Genomic DNA, 21,009 nt, shown 5'->3' with positions numbered 1-21,009 from the left:
ATGTTGCAGAGTAAAGTAAAGTCAAACTTATTAATTAGTTTTATTTAATTTTCAATAATTTTTTTATAGTTTAAAATAAGTTATTCTATTTATAAACACGCATTTTTTTATATTGGTGTTATTTAAAGACTAATAAATCTTTAGTGGCCGAGTATTCCAACTGCATAGAAGTCTATTACTGTGTCTACTACTACTTTATAGTTAAGGGTGAATTTTAAGTATTTATTCCAATTCTGGATTACTGGTACATACAAAAAGCTATTAGGGACTATCACATAATTATTTAAGAAAATAGTTGAGGTAGATGTATGAAATGTAGCATTGATCCATGGATTAATTCCAAACAAAACATTCTTAAAAATAAGTTAAATTCATTATTAAAATGGGTTTAACCAATTAAAAATAAAATAATGTTTCAGTAAAAAAACTAAATCATAAATATATAATATTTTTAAAGTTTTATTTTTTTGAAATATAAAAACAACGTGCTGAAACAAAATAAATTAATATGCATGTTATATAATATCTTTATAACAATAACTAAAAATGCAACCTCACACACGTAAAAGGAAAACTTTGCAAGTACTTCTACTAGTTTTTAGTACTGCATATTTTTTTTCTATCCATCTCGGAGACATAGCAAAGTTTTTCTCCCTATGATAATTGTCCACAAACTAATTCAATGACAATGTCATTGATAGTATGAGTTCACTTTTGATCTTTATTGACTTTTTCTACTCATAAAAACATTTCTATTTCAGAAACAACGAAACTTGTTATATAAAACTTACCAAAGTAAAGTGACATTTTGACTAAATTCACGGAGCCCAATGTTGTAAACTTGTCTTAACAAGCATTAATTTTTCCATATAGGAAATTCAAGTTGATCATCAAAGATCCCATGACATGTATCATCTCCATTGTTGACTGCGGTTGCACTATTTTCCATTTGTTGCAAGTAATCGTACCACCGAGCTGAAGTGATCATACTCGTAGTGTCATCCCATTCCATCTGATGTTGTTGTCCCAATGCTCTGATCTCTTTCATGCCCTCTTCATCCATGCTTACATGCATGCTTCCACTAGCTTGATTTGTAGTACTAGATTCAATGATATTCATCGTTGTGGAAACCATTTCTCCTTGTGACTGCGATATTCTAATTAAAGGAACATCTTGTTGAGTTAGAAATGGAGGAGAAGTTAATGTTGGAGTTGAGTAAGAGCATAATGATGAGACATTGTTGCTAGACAAAGGGATAGGTTCCAAATTGTTGTTGTAGTTAAACACAGGGGTACCATCTAAAATATTGTTATTAAGCACGGGGGTACCATCTAAAATGTTATTATTAAGCACATGGGTATCATCTAAAATATTGTTATCAAACAAAAGGGTAGGATCTAAAGTGTTGTTGTTATCAAGCAAAAAGCTAGTATTTGAAGTGTTATTATCAAGCAAAAGGGAAGGATCTAAAGTGTTATTTTCAAGATAAAAGGGAGGATCAAAGGTGTTGTTATTAAGCAAAAGGGTAGGTTCTAAACTGTTGAAACCCAATGTCTGACTTGGAAGTGTGAAATTGGGAGGTTCTGGCTTAAGGGGTGGAGGAGAAAATGGGGAAGTTAAGGTGTGGGGATAAAAATTTTGAATTGGAGATGAAGGAGGAGGAAGAGGAAGATGAAGAGGAGGGGAATGAAGAGGAAGAGAAGGAAGGGGTGGGAAGGACAAGGAGAATGAAAAATCATTTAAGTATTGTGATATTTTGTTTGAGATTGGTGGATACATCATAGGCCTTCTCCTAGCCTTGAATCTTCCATCTGGGCTAAACCTTGAATAAAAGGGAAGTTGAAAGAACAACGATTGATGTTGTTGATGATGGTGTTGCAGTTGTCGTTGATGCTCAGTAGCCAGTTTCGTAGTAGCCCTATGGTATTTCAAGGCAGTGGCAATCTCCTTCCTTGCCTCTGCCATATTCATTAGCCTTTCTTGATAAGGTCTGTTAGTAAGCCTTCTTCTAACTTGTTTCCCCAGTTGTTGTTGTTGTCTATGTTGTCCAAAATTTTGATTTGCAGAAACATGACCCTCAGCATCAGCACAACTTGGAGCTTTAGTGCTCATGGTGGTGTGTGTTTGTTTTGAGTTGTCCATTTTTTTCAGTAGGTTGTAAGAAAAAGAGAGTTGAGGAGGAAGAGATGGAGATAGAGGAGGGAGTGAAAGAGGAGGAGGAGGGTCTTGTTGAATTTCTATTTTGTTTTATTGCTTTAGAAACTATGTACCTTACTTCTATAGTGTTTTGTATGAACTTGGGTGTGAATAGATTTTAGAAAGGGGAGGATAGGTTGGTGGAATCATGGATTTTCTCCAATAATAGATACATAGTCCTTGATATATAAGTTGATAGTAAAGTAGAAATGTCCTAAATCTCCTTCAAGTTTTCAAATATTACTATAAAGGGTTGGACAACGTAGAGCTTTTATGTTATTTTTTAGACATTTTTTTATTTTGGCAAAATACTTTATGGTTGTTACTCTTTTATTATTTATTTTTATTTATGTTATTTATTTTTGTATTTTCATCAGTTTTATTTCTCGTATATTTGTTTTGTATAAAATGAGAAGAGATATATATATATGAATGGAGCAACGGAGGATACTATAGTGACGGAAATTGCAATGACTTTTAAAATCTTATATTTTGTATGGATTACTTAGACTGATGGCATACGTAGCTATTCAAACACACATTGTCCTTTATTAATAATTTTGTGAAAACGTACTATTTCACCATACACATGAGTGAAGATTCGAAAGTGTACTTTCCGATAATTCAGTTTCTGATTCGTGCAAAAATTTCGAGATAACACGTTCTTACACAAATTCAATATAATAAATTCATTTAAAAAATACACACACACAAAAAAAAGTAAAATATAGCTTTTCACCATTTACATAATTCGTAACTTTCGTCTTCTTATTTTTAAATAAAAAAATATTCAGTTATTCAATATTTAATAAATAGTGTTTCAATTAAAATATTCATTATTACCTTAACAGATAAACAAACATTTTTTTGAAATATAGACACAAATAATATTTTATTCATAATTATTGAAGTTTTCATATCGTATAAAAAAACCTACAAATAATTACTTATTTCGATTAATGTGATATTAAGATGGTAAAAGAATATAGGTCCTAATATTATGTGTAAGTTAACATTAAAAGTTTAGTACTGGACGAATTTTTCAATCAATAACAAAATATTCATAAACTAAAATATTATTTTATACGTAAATTATAAATAAAAAATTAAAGAAAGTATATAATTCTATAACTTGAATTGAATTGAATATAAAATAATTTTATCTTTATGAGAAACTAACTTTAATTTTTGTTTACTTTATGGATAAATTATTGAAACATGGCATAATCTTGATTTAAATAATTAAAGTAAAATAGTAATTTTATAAATTGGTAACTAAATGTCTATACTTTAAAATAGAGACCAAAAATATGAATCGAAACAAATAGAAATATTAAAATTACGTTGTAGCCTATAAATGTCATATAGTAATTAGGATGAGTGATATTATAAAAAATACAAAAATAATAAAACTTAGCATCTAATTTCCAAACACTGACTTATATTTCTTAAGTTCTACATACTTTTATAATAATAAAACTTAACATTTAAAATATAGTAAAATGCAGCACTGAGATAAAATTGAAAAAAAAAATGAAAATAGAAGAATAAATAAATAAAATAGAAAAACCACTACTGCTTATAATACATAGATTCATGCATGGAAAAACCAGAACTTCCACCATTTATTTTCACAGCATTTCCCTGTCCATCCTCAGAGACGTTGCAGATTTCTCTTTGATCCTTGAATGACAGTATTTATGGTGACATGGGTTGACTTATTTTGATTCTATGCTTCATTCACCTTACTATAAATTATAAATTTCGATTCTTTAATATTGATATTAGTTAAACGGTGTTAATTAATATTTGTTTTAATATTTAATATAAGATTGATAACCTACTTGAGGGGACCAATTTTGTTTAATTATTTTAATCTGTCATCATCACTACCAACTTTTCTCATGTCAAAGGGTCCTAATCTTGCTCAGAATATTGCTACCTTTCATAGAGGCAAGTAAAAGAAAGTGGGCATTCACTGCAAAAATGTTTCTCAACAAATTTCATACATGCAACACTCACATACTTTCCATCACTTCACAACTTTTCATCTTAAAATCTTCTCTTACCTTTTACAGAAACATTCATGAAATGCATGCAATTATAATATACCTTTCTTTTTCTCTTTTATTACATCAACATAGATAAATTTGTGTATTGGTGTTTACAATATGGTTAGTATACACATGCATGAAAATGAGAGTTAATTGTTTGTAGCACATAATTGAGGGCAGTGTGTTTTTTGAACTTTAAGCAAAAACCAAATCACCCCAACAATGGCAGAATAAGCTGGACCAAATATGAAGGTCACAAAATTCCAAAAAGTGGGAATTAAATATACAATTCTTACACGACTCAGACTCGTTTGGTTTCATTCTATTAATTGTTGAGACTTACGAGTTTTCTTTAGGTTCACTTATTTCAAGCTCATTTTCCTAGTTTTTTTTTTGCAAATGCATGGCAACCTTTTGACAGATGGTGGTGATTCTATCTTTTTTTTCTGTCTTCATTGTAAAAGATCAGAAGAAAACCTGAGATTTTTATCTAAGTTGGTCCATGCATGACCGAATCCATTGTTTATATCGATGTAATATATTTTCCATTGTAACTATTGTATTATTGTCTTCTTCTCGGGTAAACGAAGAAAATACTAATTTCTTCTGCCCACAGTTTTGAGTATTCAGGCTTTGATTCCAATCTTATTTGTTTTTTATGCAAAATTAGTGAATTCTTAAACTTTGTATCAGTTTAAAAACATTCTGGTTAATAATGCTTGAAATCCGCAACATGTCTTCCTTATAAATTTGACTTAATTTACTTTTATTTTATAAACAAAACTGAAGCATCAATACAATTATTTTTTACAGTTTAAAATAGTGTTATTCAATTTATAAACAAGCATTTGTTATATATTGGTGTTATTTAAAGCTAATAACTCCTTAATGACAGTGTATTCCAACTGCAACAAGTCTACTACTGTACCTACCACTTTAGAGTTCTGCAGACTCTTAAAAGCAAAATTTTCTAAACAGTGACTGCATCGATCATACATTATGCATGTAACTTTCCACAATTCCAATTACATTATATTAACTTTACTAATTATAACTCTAAATCTTTCTAATTTCGTAGCTAATATATTTTTAACTTCAATATATAATGGGTGAATTTTAAGTATTTATTTCAATTCTGGTTTAGTAGTACACACCAAAAACTATGAGGGGGGATTACTATAACATAATTATTTAAAAAGATAATTGTAGTAGATGTGTCAAATGCAGCATTGATCCATGGATTAATTCCAAACAAATCATTCTTAAAAGTAAGTTAGACTCATTATTAGAGTGGGTTTAACCAATTGAAATTAAAGAAAGTTTCAGTAAAAAAATTAAATCATAAATATATAATATTTTTAAAGTTTCATTTTCTGAAAATATAATTTATTTATATTTTTGTGAGTTTATTAAAAAATTACCTCAGAAATGTAAAATATCATGATTTTTAGTTCAAACCAAACAATGATTTTGTTTATGCTTTTGTGATTTGTATGATCAATGTTGTGTCTGTTATGTATAAACTAATACAAAATTTACATCATTGTATTCATTTCTTTGATCATAAACATGACTTACACAGTCTTTAAAGAATATATATTAAGGTATCAATTTGATTGTTATTAATTTTGATGATTACAATCCAGATTAATTTTAAGATAACATACTAATAAATACACTACAATAAATTTTCTATTTCAAATAATGTCATTTTAATTTTTTTTAATTTTATTTGAATATGTGTATCCAAAATGTATAATATATCCTTAGTGAAACTTTAATGTTTGTGGCCTAAAATGCAATCTTAATATTAAATTTTATTTTGGTAAACACCTTAGTCGTCTATCAAAGTTGGAAAGGTGGAAAGGAAATTTGCACTTGAGAAATTCTCTTTAAATTTTCATTCATGAAAAAATTAGTTTTTTATTACTGTAAATGTTTCAAAGAGTTTATATCGATTAACTGTTTATCTTTCAAATCTATTAATATTGTGAACACGATAAATTTATCTAGGTAAAAAGCATTTGTTTCCTTTGCTAATTTAGTATCACACTATATCGATTATTGAATATACTAAGGTATATTTTTATCGCGATACAATAAGTGAAAACATAAATATAAATATATTTATTTGTTAATAAGCTAAATATAAAAGTACCGTTATTTAATCATGAATTACATTTTACTTTAAAAATTGAAAATAATATCAATGGTTAAGCTTCTGATTCTTCTCCTAGTATAAGTGTAGGTTGTTTTTTGTAATACTGAGGTTTCTAATTAAGTTATGTTGAGTCATGTTACCAATGTTAATAATTTAAATTAGATTATGTTGTGAATTTGGGGAAAAAATCATGTGTATAAAGATTTTTTAGTAAATGTTTTCTTGAATTTCATTTTGAAAAGAAATGTTTACTCTAAAAGAATACTAGCCCATTAGTTAACCTTGCACATAAGAATTTTCTAGACATTTTACTTATATGGGCACTAATTTATGTGGGTTTTTCGATAGTATATATTGTTTTTGTCCTTGTTCAAGTGTATACTATGTTTGGACAATCTTCTCCATTAAATAAGAAAAAAAATATTTATTCAGTAAATTAAAATTGACTTATCCACATTAATTTAACAAATTATGTATTTTAAGCAAATGATTCACTATTTAAATTTTAATAATATAATTTTATCTAAAAAATAAATCTTGTAAAAATAAAGTAACCACATTATATATATGTCCGAGAAGTTACTTAATGCATGGGCAATAACCAATTCATCTATCCATATATATAAAGAAAATTGTGAGTGTTCGTATTTGTTTTCCAAATTCATTCTTTAAATAATTTTTTTTAAAATTAAAATGATTATTTTATCATTTTTAGTTTTTTTTTCTTTCATTTTGACAATTCTTTTAAATTTAACCTTTTTTTAGTTATTAAACTATCAATAAAATAAATAAAAACTGTTTACAATAAAGTTATAAAAACTATTTATATTTCATTTCATAATTATAATAATAACAATAATAATAATAGTACTATTATTTTTTATAATCATAGAAAAGTGAAGTTTTGATACATCTTAATTCTAAAAAAAGCATATGCAAACAAACATGAATCTAATAAATGATATAAACTACCAACATTTATCTTAACATACAAATTATATACACTTCATAGGTTAAAAATTCCAAAACATAGACCATAATGATGCTTATAGCAAAAATTATAAAATTAAATTATTATATTTGCATTGTGTACCCTTTCACTTCAAGCCTCATAGCGTCTGAACCAGTCACTAATAGTTCTGGCAAGGATCTTGGTATCATTCAAAGAAAGAGATGCAAGCCCTTGAGCAACAGCATCTGCAGGAGTATACAATTTACCCACTTCCCACTTCACTTCCTGATCTCCCAATCAAAAATCAAATCTTAGATAACTTACCGATTAAATATAAAATCAATTTACAGTATATAAAGTATATGAGTGAAATAATCTATATTTTACAAACCAGTAAGAATGAATTAGGCTTAAATACTGATAAAAAAATTCATTTCATTTTCCTAGTTTTCTCACTTAAAAGTGTTTGAGAAAAAGAAAGGTCCCAATTGATCCTTAATTAGAAAATCTGCTATTCCTGCAATGATTTTAGAATGGTTAAACTATATTCCATATAATGCAATTTGCTTGTGAACAGAGTCACTTCACTGCCATGATAATTCAAGAAAGCGTATTCCAGCAAAGAGGAATACTTTACTGTGATGAACAGAAGTATGGTACAAAAGGAGGATGCAAAGAAGTTTGACCTGAATGCATGGTGTGATGTGGTTACCACTTAATGTCACTTTCTCTAATGTCCCTCCCAATGACTCCACACGAGGCTTTAGTGTTTTTTCAAGAATATCTGTCTCATCAATTGCGTCGACATTGAACTTCACCTAGAGAGGCAGATAAACAATATCAGACACATTTTACCAATGCCACCCATCTTTCAAGAACAAGTTATAAGGCATACAGCATTGGACAAACCAATAGTGTGTTTTCAACATTGTATGAACATTTAAAGCAATCACGGTTTTCTGATGGTGTTGGCTTGAACTCTGATACTCCTTGCGAAACCTGACAGAGAGATATATATGCATCAAGAAATATACACATATGCACTCATTAACATGTTAATTAAGATTTAAGCATTATTAAAAGTCAATGATCACAAAGTTCATCCATTGCCTTAGAAATTATATATGCATCCAATACATGAAAAATTAACAAGGAAAAAGATTATGCAGGATGTGTGGTTGGTACATAAACAATAACAGGAGACATGGGAATCAACAAAAAAGCTTCACCTACAAGGTGTTCCCATTAACACATACGTAAGTGAAATAAATGGCATAAAATAATCATCAATCAACAGTTAACAAGTACCTCATTCATTACTGATGGCAACTGATCAACAAATTTAGTTAAGGAATTCAGTCTTTCCTGCTCAGATTCTGGTAGAGTTGATCTAACAGCATCCAACACCATCTTCAATGCATCTCCTATATAGATTGCAGATGACATGCATTATCATCATAGATACAAAAAATTAATATAGTTAATTTTTAAACACACCAAGGATTACAACTGAGTGTTGAGGTGGTAGGGCAACAATTGTAACGGCAGAGTTATATTATTTGAGGGCCAACAACAATTTTGGTTTTAGACCAAGACCCTTTGATTTAGAGAAAAGTTACTACATCATATCTAACTTTCAAAATTCTCTACTTATTCAATCACCTCACTTCTAGTAAAGCAAAGCAAGTGTTGAGGAGGATCATTCTACACAACCCTCCCATTGCATCTTGTTGGAAAAGTCTCTTTAATTGCAGTCATGCCCCTAGACCACCTTATATACAACCTCTTTGGGGACTCAATGGTAGCCTAGAGGATGATAGTTTAATTTCACATAAACTAGAAACATGACTTAAACAAGCTTTATAAAGTTTGAATAGTCCTTAACCGGTTTTGTAAGATTGAATTATGTAATGAATACGTAGAATCTTAGACAGTAACATATAACAAAGAAGGTAATGATGGTAATGCTGTCATTTTTGGACAATTGGAAGAGTAAGATTATCTACAGCTTCACAAAACGCTGATGCAAAAGCAAAACCATCAGAAGCGAGCTGAGGAGATACCTGATGCATTTCTAGCTATTGAATAAAAAGGAGCTGCCTCCATCACTGGCATCATTTGGCTGACTGCAGGACCCAACTGCAGGGCAGCACTGCAAAGTTTTAGAGCACAATGGAGATGAACAACTTATAAAAATGCTCTATCAGCTGAAATTCAGTACGAATATAAATATTATTATCCCCTTTGAAGAGCATCTTATCTCTGTAAGGACATACGAAATTATTTCATGAACAATGTTGATTTCAGTGGTTCTGATGCCATACTGGATTATATGAATAAGGAGAGAAACAAACACCTCCATGAGCATCTTCATTTCTGTTATAGACAGATTAAATTTATCTTCGAATGCCAGTACGTTGATGGTATGCCAATAATTCTTATCTCAATATGTATAAATGTTAGTTTTCTTTAGCTTACTAGCCTGTTATTTCAAATGTGATCAGAAAAGGAAACGGAAGTACTCCTATACTTATTTGCTTCCCATCTAATTAGACAGATTTATAGAATTATTTTGCAGCTATGCAGAATGCATAGAAACAGAACAAGAATATTAAGCTGGTTCAGGTGTGTTTCTACTTTCAAACATATCCATAACCAGCATTTTTGTTTTTATCATAACCTTAATCATTTGGTACAAATCCTCCAGGTGAAATACAAAACATATCAAAGAATCCTGCCAAGACAGCGAATATTTCTCCAAAAAAACATATTAGCAGTGTATATATCCTTCAAAATTTGCGCATCCTCCATCAAACTTAATTCTAAATTTCATAACAAAAGTTCTAGTTGGAAGGTAAACACTTAACACAGCTTTTAGAAAAATATTTCTTTATTATAACCACAAGAATGAAGAAACAGACATTAGATTAAATTAATAGCCTATAAAGACTCTTGAATAAATGATGTAATAGATTGCATCAAGTATGAGTGTCAATACCTGTTCAAAGTTTGGGACTGCCTCAGTTGCTGGCCTGTTGTTGTATGAGATTACAGCATTAGCCTTCCACAAGAAATATATACATTTTCGTCACACTACTTGAATTGCTCTAAGTTATATTTAAGTAATGAAACTTCATAATCCACATAATGCCTCCACAAACTAAAACTGTGTTATAATAATTTAATTTGTACACTATTAGTTAAAATAGTATCAAAATCATTTTGTGCATGTATAAATACAGTCTTTTGCTGCAGCAGTAAGAAAAATAACCAGACCTTGGGTATATTCTCTGAAAATAAGCTGCCTATGAGTAGTTGAAGAAGTGCACCATTGCTACAGATTTCAAAAAACAAGAAATATATTACTTTCGTGACATTCATTATAGTAAGAAAGATCATTCCCCCCATATAATATAAGAAACAAATAACTAATCACTAAGACTAACCAAAATGAATAGTTAGGTTGTCTTTTCTCTACTTAACAATATCATAATTTTAAATGTTATTCCAAAAATGCTCATAGGATTAAATGGTTTAAGTGGTAATTATATCTAGTGACATTGCTCAAAATAAATAATTTTCTCACATGAGTGTGGCTTGTATTATTAACAGTTCAATAAATACATTCACGAGTGTATCATTAGTAAACTTTACAACAAATAAGGTAATAAAGAATTTAACTATTAATACATCTCAAGAATGGGTACTGTGTGTTTCTTATAATTAAGACAAAAAAAATGCACTGATTATTTTGTTTATAAAGGAAAACTGTAGTATTAAAACACTAAACAATCCAACAACCTATGGCCAACAGAGAAAAGAGGAAGGTCTTTAAGCTGAGCAGGAGACAGATTGGCTTGAGGCAACCCAGATGTCAGGATAGTACTCAAACAAGCTTGGAACCTCTCATATACTTGCTTAGCAGCTTGAGAATGGTCAAATGTCACATTATAAGGCACCACCACCACCAAAAAACCCTCCTTTGCCAAAAACTCTATCAGGTACCTGCAATATCACCAAAAGCTCATCAGACCATCTATATCACCACCCACATGAGAAAACCAGCTTTCAATGATAAAGACTCAAACTTTGCATTGAAAAAACAAAAGGGTAACAAAAAAAATACCCGTAAGTAACTTCAGGAACAGCCCCAATGAAGGCACCACCCAGGAATTTGATTATAGCTCGAGGCTTGGCACGATTCGGTGTAGGTGGTATCACCAGACAAGAGTCCAACTTGGTGTACATCTTGCTATTGACTCTGCTACTTGTGTTTCCACCAACATAAACATCAGAAACCATATTTGTAGTCCTTGCTACCATTCTAGTGGATAGAGTGTGAAAGGGGAAAAATTTGCTGAACAAACCATTTGGGTTAGTGTGTCTCAGTGCACCAAACCCAGACATGGTTTTAGTGTTCCTATAAGAGAGTACGCATTTCAAATCTGTACCTAAGATGAAGGATGAGGAAGCCATTTCCATTAACTGTTAGATAGCAATTGAATATGGGAAAGACTTCTCTCCAAACCACAAAGTGCACTGGAAAATAAGGTTCTAAAATTATTATTATTATTATTATTATCACTATTATTTGTACAAATTTTGTGTCATTGGTTGCTCAGAGTAATTTTAAATTTATTGGATTGGTGAGGTTTGGCACATATGTTGAGAAGATTTCGCCACGATTTTGATATCTCTCCCTGTTGTTGCTGAAACATTTATTTTACTTTTCCAACCAGCTGTTTTTTCTTTCATCACCCCGTTTTTGCTATTTAATAACAAAGATGTGTTTAACGTTCTTGCAGTTATTGAAAAAAGTGTTATTAACAATATATAAAAATTTGAATTATATGTTCCAACAAATTTTAGATTTTTTTTTTCAGAATACATAATCTAAAAGTGTTTCTTTTAGATTATTTGAAAAGTAGAAGATTTTAAAAGTTAGTTGGGTAATACACCGTAATTGAAGAAGTGCAAAAAGAAAATGTGTAACAGGAAAAAGTAAAAGGCTGGTTACATTTTTTGTCGGACCAATGAGTTATTATGACCTGACTTATTATGTTTCTTTTTGCACTCCCATAAATTTTATTTCCGCTAACATAAAATTTAAAATACCTACATTACTCTTCTTTTATTATATGACAATGAAGCAAGCATGCCATTCATGGTTTTTTTAAAGAGTTTGGTGTGGATAGCTCACAAAGGAGGTGAAGGTGTTAAGAGGTAGACTGTGGCACATTATATGAATTTGAAGGTGTTAAGAGGTAGATTATTTAATTTGAAGGTCACTAATTCTCACCTAAATAAGTTTTTAAGTTAGAATTCTATGAATTTCAGATAAGATTTAAATTGTATGATCTAAAAGTAAAAATAATCACTATCAAGAGAAATTAAAATTGTGTTTCAAATTATATATTTTGAAATTAAAAATTGGTTCTAAGACTATGTAATTCATAACATGATTTTTGAAGTCATTTCAGGATTATGTATTAAGTGTTGAGAGAGAAAGAAATAAAACGCAACAGAGGGGTTTAGAGAGAAGGCAGAGAAAAAAGGAAGTCTCTCGACTTAGGGTTCTAGAGAGAAAACGAAACATTCCTTTCACACTGCAAAATTGAGATGAAGATGATGAAAGCAAAGACAGAGAGAATAATGGAAGGCAAACAACACACAAGGTACTGAATGATTTTCTGTATATTGATATGTATGATTTACAGCTCTTATAGATGAAAATACAGTAACTGAATCTGGTTTTTCTATTTACAAAAACACTCCTCCTAAACAAAAAACCCTAATCTCAACAAAAACTCTTTTTTTGAAGATAAAACATTTCCTTTCACCGATTGAATCGGTGAAACTCCTTCCTTCTTCGATCTAAACGTTTTTCACCGATTGAAACTGGAAAAAAAAACATTTTCTTTGAGTACATGAATGTTTTTCACCGATTAAAACCAGGAAAGACCCCTTTTCTGAGCAAGCCTCTTCTCCCCGATAAAAAACCCTAGGTTTTCGAACACCTTTTCGAGCGATCTTCACCGATCTATGCTCTTACGACTTCGATATGCTTTCTGAGTGATAGAAAGCGCTTACCTTTAAGTTCTTTTGTGAGTATATATGCAAGTTGATCTTCGGATCTGTAGTGTACCACTTCAAGCTTCTCGTTGTTGACTTGTTTCCTGATGTAGTGGAACCTGGTCTCGATATGTTTACTCCTCCCATGCGATGTGGGATGTTTGGCAAGATCTATGGCTGACTTGTTGTTCACAAGCAGTCTGACTCTTGCAGTTAGCTCCACCTTCAATCCTTCGATCAAAGAACCCAACCAAGCTGCCTGACACATAGCTTCATAGGTAGCTATGTACTCTGCCTCACAGGATGATAGAGCAACCACTCGCTCTTTTCTTAAGCTCTATGAAATAGGAGACCCTTCAATAAAGAAAATGTACCCTACAGTACTTCTTCTATCCACTTTATCACCACATCAATCTGCATCAGAATAAGAAGTGATTTGAACTTCTTTTCCAGCCTTTCGTCTTCCTAGAAATATCCCATAGGAGTGTGTACCCTTCAAATACCTTAGAATATGTTTAGCTGCATTTAAATGTGATATTCTAGGACATTTCGTGTACCTGCTTATCACTCCAACACTGTAACTCAAGTCTAGTCTAGTGTTACAGAGGTACCTTAAGCTCCCAACCATTCTCCTATAAGTTGTAGGATCTACAGGTTCCTCCTCTGGCTTCTTTTCCAGCCTTAATCCTACTTTTGTTGGGGTGTTAGCAGCATTGTAATTTACCATTTCAAACCTTTTCAATAGGTCTAGAACATACCTGGACTGATGCATCACAATTCCACACTCAGTCTTAGTGAATTCAATCCCAAGAAAATAGCTAAGTCTTTCCAAGTCACTCATTTCAAATTCCTTCAACATTTGGACCTTGAAATTCAAAATTAGCTCCTCACTACTTCCAGTGACTGATAGGTCATCAACATACAGGCATACAATTAGCTTTTCTGGTTTGTCATTGTGTTGGCAGCACTGCACATATAACATGTGTTTTGAAACACATTTATCAAACCCAATATTGTTCATGAACCCATCAATTCTCTAGTTCCAGACTCTTGGGGGTCTGTTTAAGCCCATAGAGAGTCTTTCTCAGCCTGTAAACCTTGCCTTACTGCCCTTTAACTTCAAACCCATGTGGTTGAACAACATATACCTCCTCCTCAAGTTTCCCATTTTGGAAAGCAAATTTCACATCTAATTGATGTAATGACCAATGAAACTTAGTTGCCAAAGACACCACTAACTTGATTGTCTCAACCCTGGCTATAGGTGCAAAAACTTTCCCATAATCCACTCCAGCCTTCTGTAGAAAACCTTTAGCAACCAGCCTGACTTTGTGCCTTACAACAACACCTTGTGGGTTTATTTTTGAGTTATAAATCCACTTTAATGTTATAGGCTTCTTGTTAGAAGGTAAATCAACCAATTCCCATGTCTGATTTTTCTCGATTGAGTTAATCTCTTCCTGCATTGCCTTATACCACCTCTCATCTCTCACAGCCTAATCAAATTCAACTTGTTCAACTTTTGCTATTAAAGTATAGTGGATAAAATTACCTTCTGATGTAATTGTAGCATCATAAGACAGGTCATAATCTCTCAAATGTGATGGCAGTTGAGTAACCCTTGATGACCTTCTAATATTGTCATCTCTTCTGCACATATCTGACTCAACTACTGCAGTTTCATCTTCCAAGACAATGGTTGATACTCCCTGCTTAGTTGATTCACACTGCCATACTCCAGCCTCATCAACCATAACATCCCTACTAATAGAAGTTGTTCCTGATGTACGATCATACAACTTGTATCCTCTAGTAGCATTATATCCCACTAGAATTAGAGACACCCCTTTATTATCTAACTTTTTCCTCAACTGATCTAACACATGTTTATAACATATAAAACCAAATATCTTCAAAGGTTTAACATTTGGTTTTACCCCAATCCAAGCTTCTTTAGGTGTGATGTCATCCAGTCTCTTTGTTGGAGACAGATTTAGAATACAGGTGGCTGTCAGCACAACCTTTCCCCTTAGGAAATTTGGCAGCCCTTTACTCTTCAGCATACACCTAACCATATTTAATATTGTTCTGTTTTTCCTTTTTGTTGCCCCATTGTGTTGTGGTGTATAGGGATGGGTAACTTCATGTACTATCCCCTCCTTTTCACATAAATCTTTAAACTCGGTGGAGGTATAATCTCCTCCTCCATCTGTTCTCAACACCTTAATCTTCTTCCCACATTGTCTTTCAACACCTCACCCTTTCTCCTAATCAAGTGACTCCAACTCTTCCTAGTCCAATCATCAATAAACAACAGCAAAATACCTACTACTCCCAGGTGTTTCTATTTGTATAGGACCACAAACACCTGAATAGATCACCCGTAGTTTCTCTGCTGACTTTTGGGGTAGGAACTTCTAGAAACAGCCCTGGTTGGCTTCCACTAGATACATTCTTTGCATATTGTTTCTGGTATGCTAACCTTAGGTAAGTCATTCACCATGTTCTTTTGGCTTAACTGGAATAAATCTATAAAACTTAGGTGCCCAAATCTAAGATGTCACAGTCATTCTCCTTTATTTTCTAATGCAGTAAAATACTGGTGTTTTACTACCTTCATCACCACCCTAAAAGTTCTATTATGTGACAGCTGAGCCTGCACAATAATCTTCTTATTCTAGTCGAAAATGCTGAGACAATTGTTCTCCATTTTCATCACATACCTTTTCTGTAGCAGCTGCCCCAAACTGAGCAGGTTTGTTTTCAGGCTTGGTACATATCGTACCTTTTCAAATATCACTTCTTTCCCATCTTCATCTCTCAAAACAACCATGCCAGAACCTTCTGCAGTTAAACTCCTATCATCTGCAAACTTGATTTTCTCCTGTATAGCCCCTTGCATCCTCACAAACCAGTCTTTCTTCTTAGTCATATGGGCGGAACAACCAGAATCTAAATACCACATAGTATTTTCTGGTTGTTCCTCCTCAATGCTGGCCATGAACATCATTGCTTCAGAATCTGATTCTTCCTCTTAGGCCAGATTAGCCCTCTTTTTGGGTTTATTTTTTGCTCCTTCTCCCTTTCAACACTCCTTGGCATAATGACCAAATTTTTGGCAGTTGTAACATTTGACCTTCTTCTTGTCAAACTTTCATTCACCATCAGACTTTTGATTCTTGCCTTTCACTGATTCACTGGAATCTTCTACTTGCTATTCAAGTGAATCTTTATGTTTCTTACTGCCTTTATTGCCTTTCTTGAACTCCCTTTTCCCTAGTATTGAGATCTGACTTGCAGTGCTTGTTCTTGGCAGTGTTTGCGCTCATTGATGTGATACTCGTGGACTTTTAATGAGTGGTGCAGCTCCTCAATTTCCAAAGTTTCAATATCACGGGTCTCTTCAATAGCAACCACCACATGATCGAACCTTGGATAGGGTTCTTAGGACTTTATCTACAACATATTGATAAGAAATTTCATCCTTACATGCCCTCATTCCATTGACCAACTCCTGCACCTTGTCAAAATACTCTGCCATGGTTTCCCCTTCATCCATGGTAAAAACTTCAAATTGCCTCCTCAAAGTCTGCAATTTCACCTTGTTGTTCTTGTCTTCATCATCATACATCTTCACAAGAATTTCCCACACCTCTTTAGCAGTGGCAGCCTTGGAGATCTTATTAAAGATCTTTAGACTGACACACTGATACAATAGTAACTTGGCTTTGCTATCGAGTTTCACCTGCATCTTGTGATTTCTTTTCTCCTCTTCAATGGCCTTTGCCATCAACTCAGATAGCCCTTCTTCATAACTTATGAAACATCCTGGAAGCCAAATATGGCTTGCATCTTGATGCACCAGTCATCAAAGAGCTTCCCATCAAACACTAGTAAAGGCCCGTGTATCCCTCTAAAACTTGTCATCTCCTTCTTGCTTGGATCTTGAAGTTTCTTTGATTTCCTTATTTAACTTTAAGGATGTACACGTCCCCAAAGAATACTTCTTTTCTGGATACACACACTTCTAGTCTTTAATCACCCCCCCCCTCCCTACACACACACCAGGATCTGTCTTTCTATGCTCTTAATACCATATTAGGTATTGAGAGAGAAAGAAATAATATGCAACAGAGGGGTTTAGAAAGAAGGTAGAGAAAAAAAGGAAGTCTCTCGACCTAAGGTTCCAGAGAGAAAACAAAACACTCCTCTCACACACTGCAAATTTGAGATGAAGATGATGACAACAAAGACATAGAGAATAATGGACGCCAAACAACACACAAGGTACTAAATGATTTTCTGTATATTGATATGTATGATTTACAATTCTTATAGTTGAAAATACAATAACTGAATCTGGTTTTTCTGTTTACAACAACATTATACAGTTTGGAATAAGTTTATGGATTCAAAATATTTCTAAATTAAATTTTTTAGAAAAATATTTTTAAATTGTATTCTCAAATTATATAATCAAAATGAGTAAGCGGAATTATATTAACTAAGAGAAAAGAATGAAGTCGCAACTAGAAAAAGAACATGTAAAAGATAGCAAGTTTAGGAGTAATTTGGCATTTAGTCCTGTAAGACTGTCCATAGAAATTATAGGGTGCAAAAAGAGTATTCTCCATATGCCTTATGTACCTAGTTTGCTCTTTTTTATATTTACACTCCTAATTTTTTTTCAATAACTTCTTTAAGAGTTTGTGTGATTTTAAGTAGTATTGTCAAAACGAATTGGAACTCGTAAGTCAATCTGACCTATCACGGGTTCAGACCGAGTTGGGTTGAAAAAGAAATTGAAATTTCGATACGAGTTAATTTTGATTTTGACCTACTAAGAACTCGACTCATTCGATTCAACTTGTGGTGAGCTAGTTGGCTTTGTGTTTCAATATCATTAGTTAACAATTTTTTATTGTATTATAGATGGGGATAAAGAAAAAGATATTTCAAGAAAGCAAAATATTATGGATTTATCCATTCAAAATTATAAGTGACACAAAAATTATCAATGTTAGATACTATACTATACCCGGGTAGCTAACCGTTCGAGGGGAGTGTTATCCACACTTACTGGTAATTCAGTGATCGTGAGTCAGGTAAGATGGATGTTATTAACGGTCAGTTAATTTATTTAATGACCATATCAAAGGCAAACATATGGTATTTATTGGTGATTGACAGATTATATTGCACAAATATATTGTATTAATGAATAATTAATATAATTAATGGGCTGGACAATTATGAGGCCAATAAATACAATATTAATGTTTAGGTAAAATCATCTTATTCCAAATTACTATCAGAATACACAAGGGGCAATTTTTTCTGACTTGAACATTAGAGTATTTTCTGCAGGACCACCCCTGGCTGGGAGGACAACTTAAACACTGGACGAACGGATTGGCATAGTGAAGGTCATATCTGCAGGCAGAAGAGGCTAGGATTGAAGACGGACAACCTCGGACCCAAATTAAACCGAAACATTCTGGCGCCCACCGTGGGGCCGAGGTGTGCAAAAGAAACCCAACTTGAGACCACAATGGCAGAGTAGCTCCAGTTACAGGTGTTTTAGGAGATGCAAAGGCAGATGAAGAACTAAGGGCCGATCGACACATGACGATTCGCGTAGTAGGAGCAGGAGTAGGGAACGACCTCTTAGGGGTCATATCAGTTAAGTACAATTTGTAATATGATATTCAAGAAATAATACCAGATGTTTTTAGATATTTGTTAGTTTATTGTTTGCAGCCAAAAACTCACCTCGCATCGCTCGGTGATTCGTCTATGGAATCACCTCTACCCAGAGCGGAACTACGTCTCGCTCGGTGATTCTGTAGACGAATCATCTCAGCCAATAGCGAAGCAAATGCACCGCTTGGTGATTTCACAAACGAATCACCCCTACCCAAAGCGGAACTACGACTCGCTCGGTGATTCCACAGACGAATCATCTCAACCAATAGCGAAGCAAATGCACCGCTCGGTGATTCCACAGACGAATCACCTCTACCCAGAGCGGAACTACGACTTGCTCGGTGATTCCACATACGAATCATCTCAACCAAGAGCGAAGCAAATGCACCGCTCGGTGATTCCACAAACGAATCACCTCTACCCAAAGCGGAACTACGACTTGCTCGGTGATTCCACAGACGAATCACCTCTACCCAGAGCGGAACGACGACTTACTCGGTGACACTACAAACGAATCTACTTCGACCACAAAGCTCCTTGGTAGAAGAAGACAATCACCAGTAATCGCATTCAGTCAACTGTTCCTACCACCACTTAACTGCTTGACTTATAAAACCCTTCGCACCTGGAAACAACTGCTCGGGGGTTGGGGGGCTTAATGTACTATACCCAGGTAGCCGACTGTTCGAGGGAAGTGTTATCTGCACCGACCGGTAATCCAATGATCGCGAGTCAAGTAGGATGGATGTCATTAATGGCCAGTTAATATATTTAATGACCATATCAAAGGCAAACATATGGTATTTATGGGTGATTGTCAGATTATATTGCACAAATATATTGTATTAATGAATAATTAATATAATTAATGGACTGGACAATTATGAGGCCAATAAATACAATATTTATGTTAAGGTAAAATCATCTTATTCCAAATTACTATTAGAAGGGGCAGTTTTTTGTGACTTGAGCGTCAGAGTATTTTCTGCAGGACCACCCCTGGCCAGGAGGACAACTTAAACATTGGACGAACGGATTGACATAGTGAAGGTCATATCTACAGGCAGAAGAGGCTAGGATTGAAGACGGACAACCTTAGACCCTAGTTAAAACGAAACAGATACTTATTTGATTTACTTTTTGTGCTTGATTTTAGATTGTATTTGAAGTTTAAGATGATTTTGAATTATATTTGGATTGTCTTGTATTTATTTTTATGTTGAATTGTCTCTAAAGTTTAATTTTAAATTAAAATTTATTTAGATTTGAATTAGAAAAGATTTATTATTATTTTTATTAAAAAAACTTTTAATTAAGGAAGTAAGTGGAAACTTATTTAATCCACCAATTCTGATGAGACATGCCAAATTTAATTTCTTGTTTACTCACTATTATTATGAATAGGTTGGATTGACTCGTTAACTTTTTAACATAATTTGGAATAAAGGTTTGATAGTTTGATATTATAACACTAGATAAACATTAACGTAACACGTAATACTTATACTTTATGAAGAAAAAGAAAAGAAATTATCAATACCTAATCATGTCTACATAGATTAGTGGAAACAACATTTAACAACATTTTGTTTAGCAGATTTTCGTAATGTTGCATTTCCACCCAAAGTAAAACCATAAAGATTTTTTGTCATCAAAATAAAAATTCAGTTTGCATTAATATATCCTTCAATATCCTCAGGAAATTTCACGTCATAATTTTACGTGATGAAGAATTATATATTTCATAATATTGTAAAAACTTTTACTCATTTCATGATATTAACCTTTACAAGACACATTGAAAATATTTCAATGTGATTATTCTTTTTCCATAACTCATAAGGAATATTATTACAACTTTTACAAA

The 21,009-nt window shown here is 32.7% G+C and overlaps 3 protein-coding genes across 3 annotated transcripts; all 3 read right to left on the bottom strand.

Moving 5' to 3' along the window:
- Window positions 1–663: 663 nt before the first annotated feature.
- LOC124845566 (uncharacterized) lies at window positions 664–2,323 on the bottom strand. The gene has a single exon (XM_088108957.1). It carries the CDS (start codon window positions 2,141–2,143, stop codon window positions 857–859), a length of 1,287 nt encoding a protein of 428 aa, XP_087965083.1. The 5' UTR covers window positions 2,144–2,323; the 3' UTR covers window positions 664–856.
- A 5,023-nt stretch (window positions 2,324–7,346) lies between these two features.
- LOC124845644 (initiation factor 4F subunit (DUF1350)) lies at window positions 7,347–11,921 on the bottom strand. The gene is made up of 9 exons (XM_047322776.2): window positions 11,491–11,921; window positions 11,166–11,369; window positions 10,641–10,698; window positions 10,363–10,425; window positions 9,428–9,503; window positions 8,673–8,788; window positions 8,274–8,363; window positions 8,051–8,182; window positions 7,347–7,649 (listed from the first exon to the last, which is right to left on the bottom strand). Exons 1-9 carry the CDS (start codon window positions 11,844–11,846, stop codon window positions 7,515–7,517), a joined length of 1,230 nt encoding a protein of 409 aa, XP_047178732.1. The 5' UTR covers window positions 11,847–11,921; the 3' UTR covers window positions 7,347–7,514.
- A 4,918-nt stretch (window positions 11,922–16,839) lies between these two features.
- LOC148204890 (uncharacterized) lies at window positions 16,840–17,226 on the bottom strand. The gene has a single exon (XM_088094067.1). The coding sequence runs from the start codon at window positions 17,224–17,226 to the stop codon at window positions 16,840–16,842; it is 387 nt and encodes a 128-aa protein (XP_087950193.1).
- Window positions 17,227–21,009: the final 3,783 nt, after the last annotated feature.

Source organism: Vigna umbellata, chromosome 1, assembly GCF_029865625.1.
Source record: "Vigna umbellata cultivar VRB3 chromosome 1, Vumbellata_1.0, whole genome shotgun sequence".
Classification (NCBI taxonomy): domain Eukaryota; kingdom Viridiplantae; phylum Streptophyta; class Magnoliopsida; order Fabales; family Fabaceae; genus Vigna; species Vigna umbellata.
Note: the sequence above shows the minus strand (reverse complement) of the source record. Positions and strands in the feature narration are given on the sequence as shown.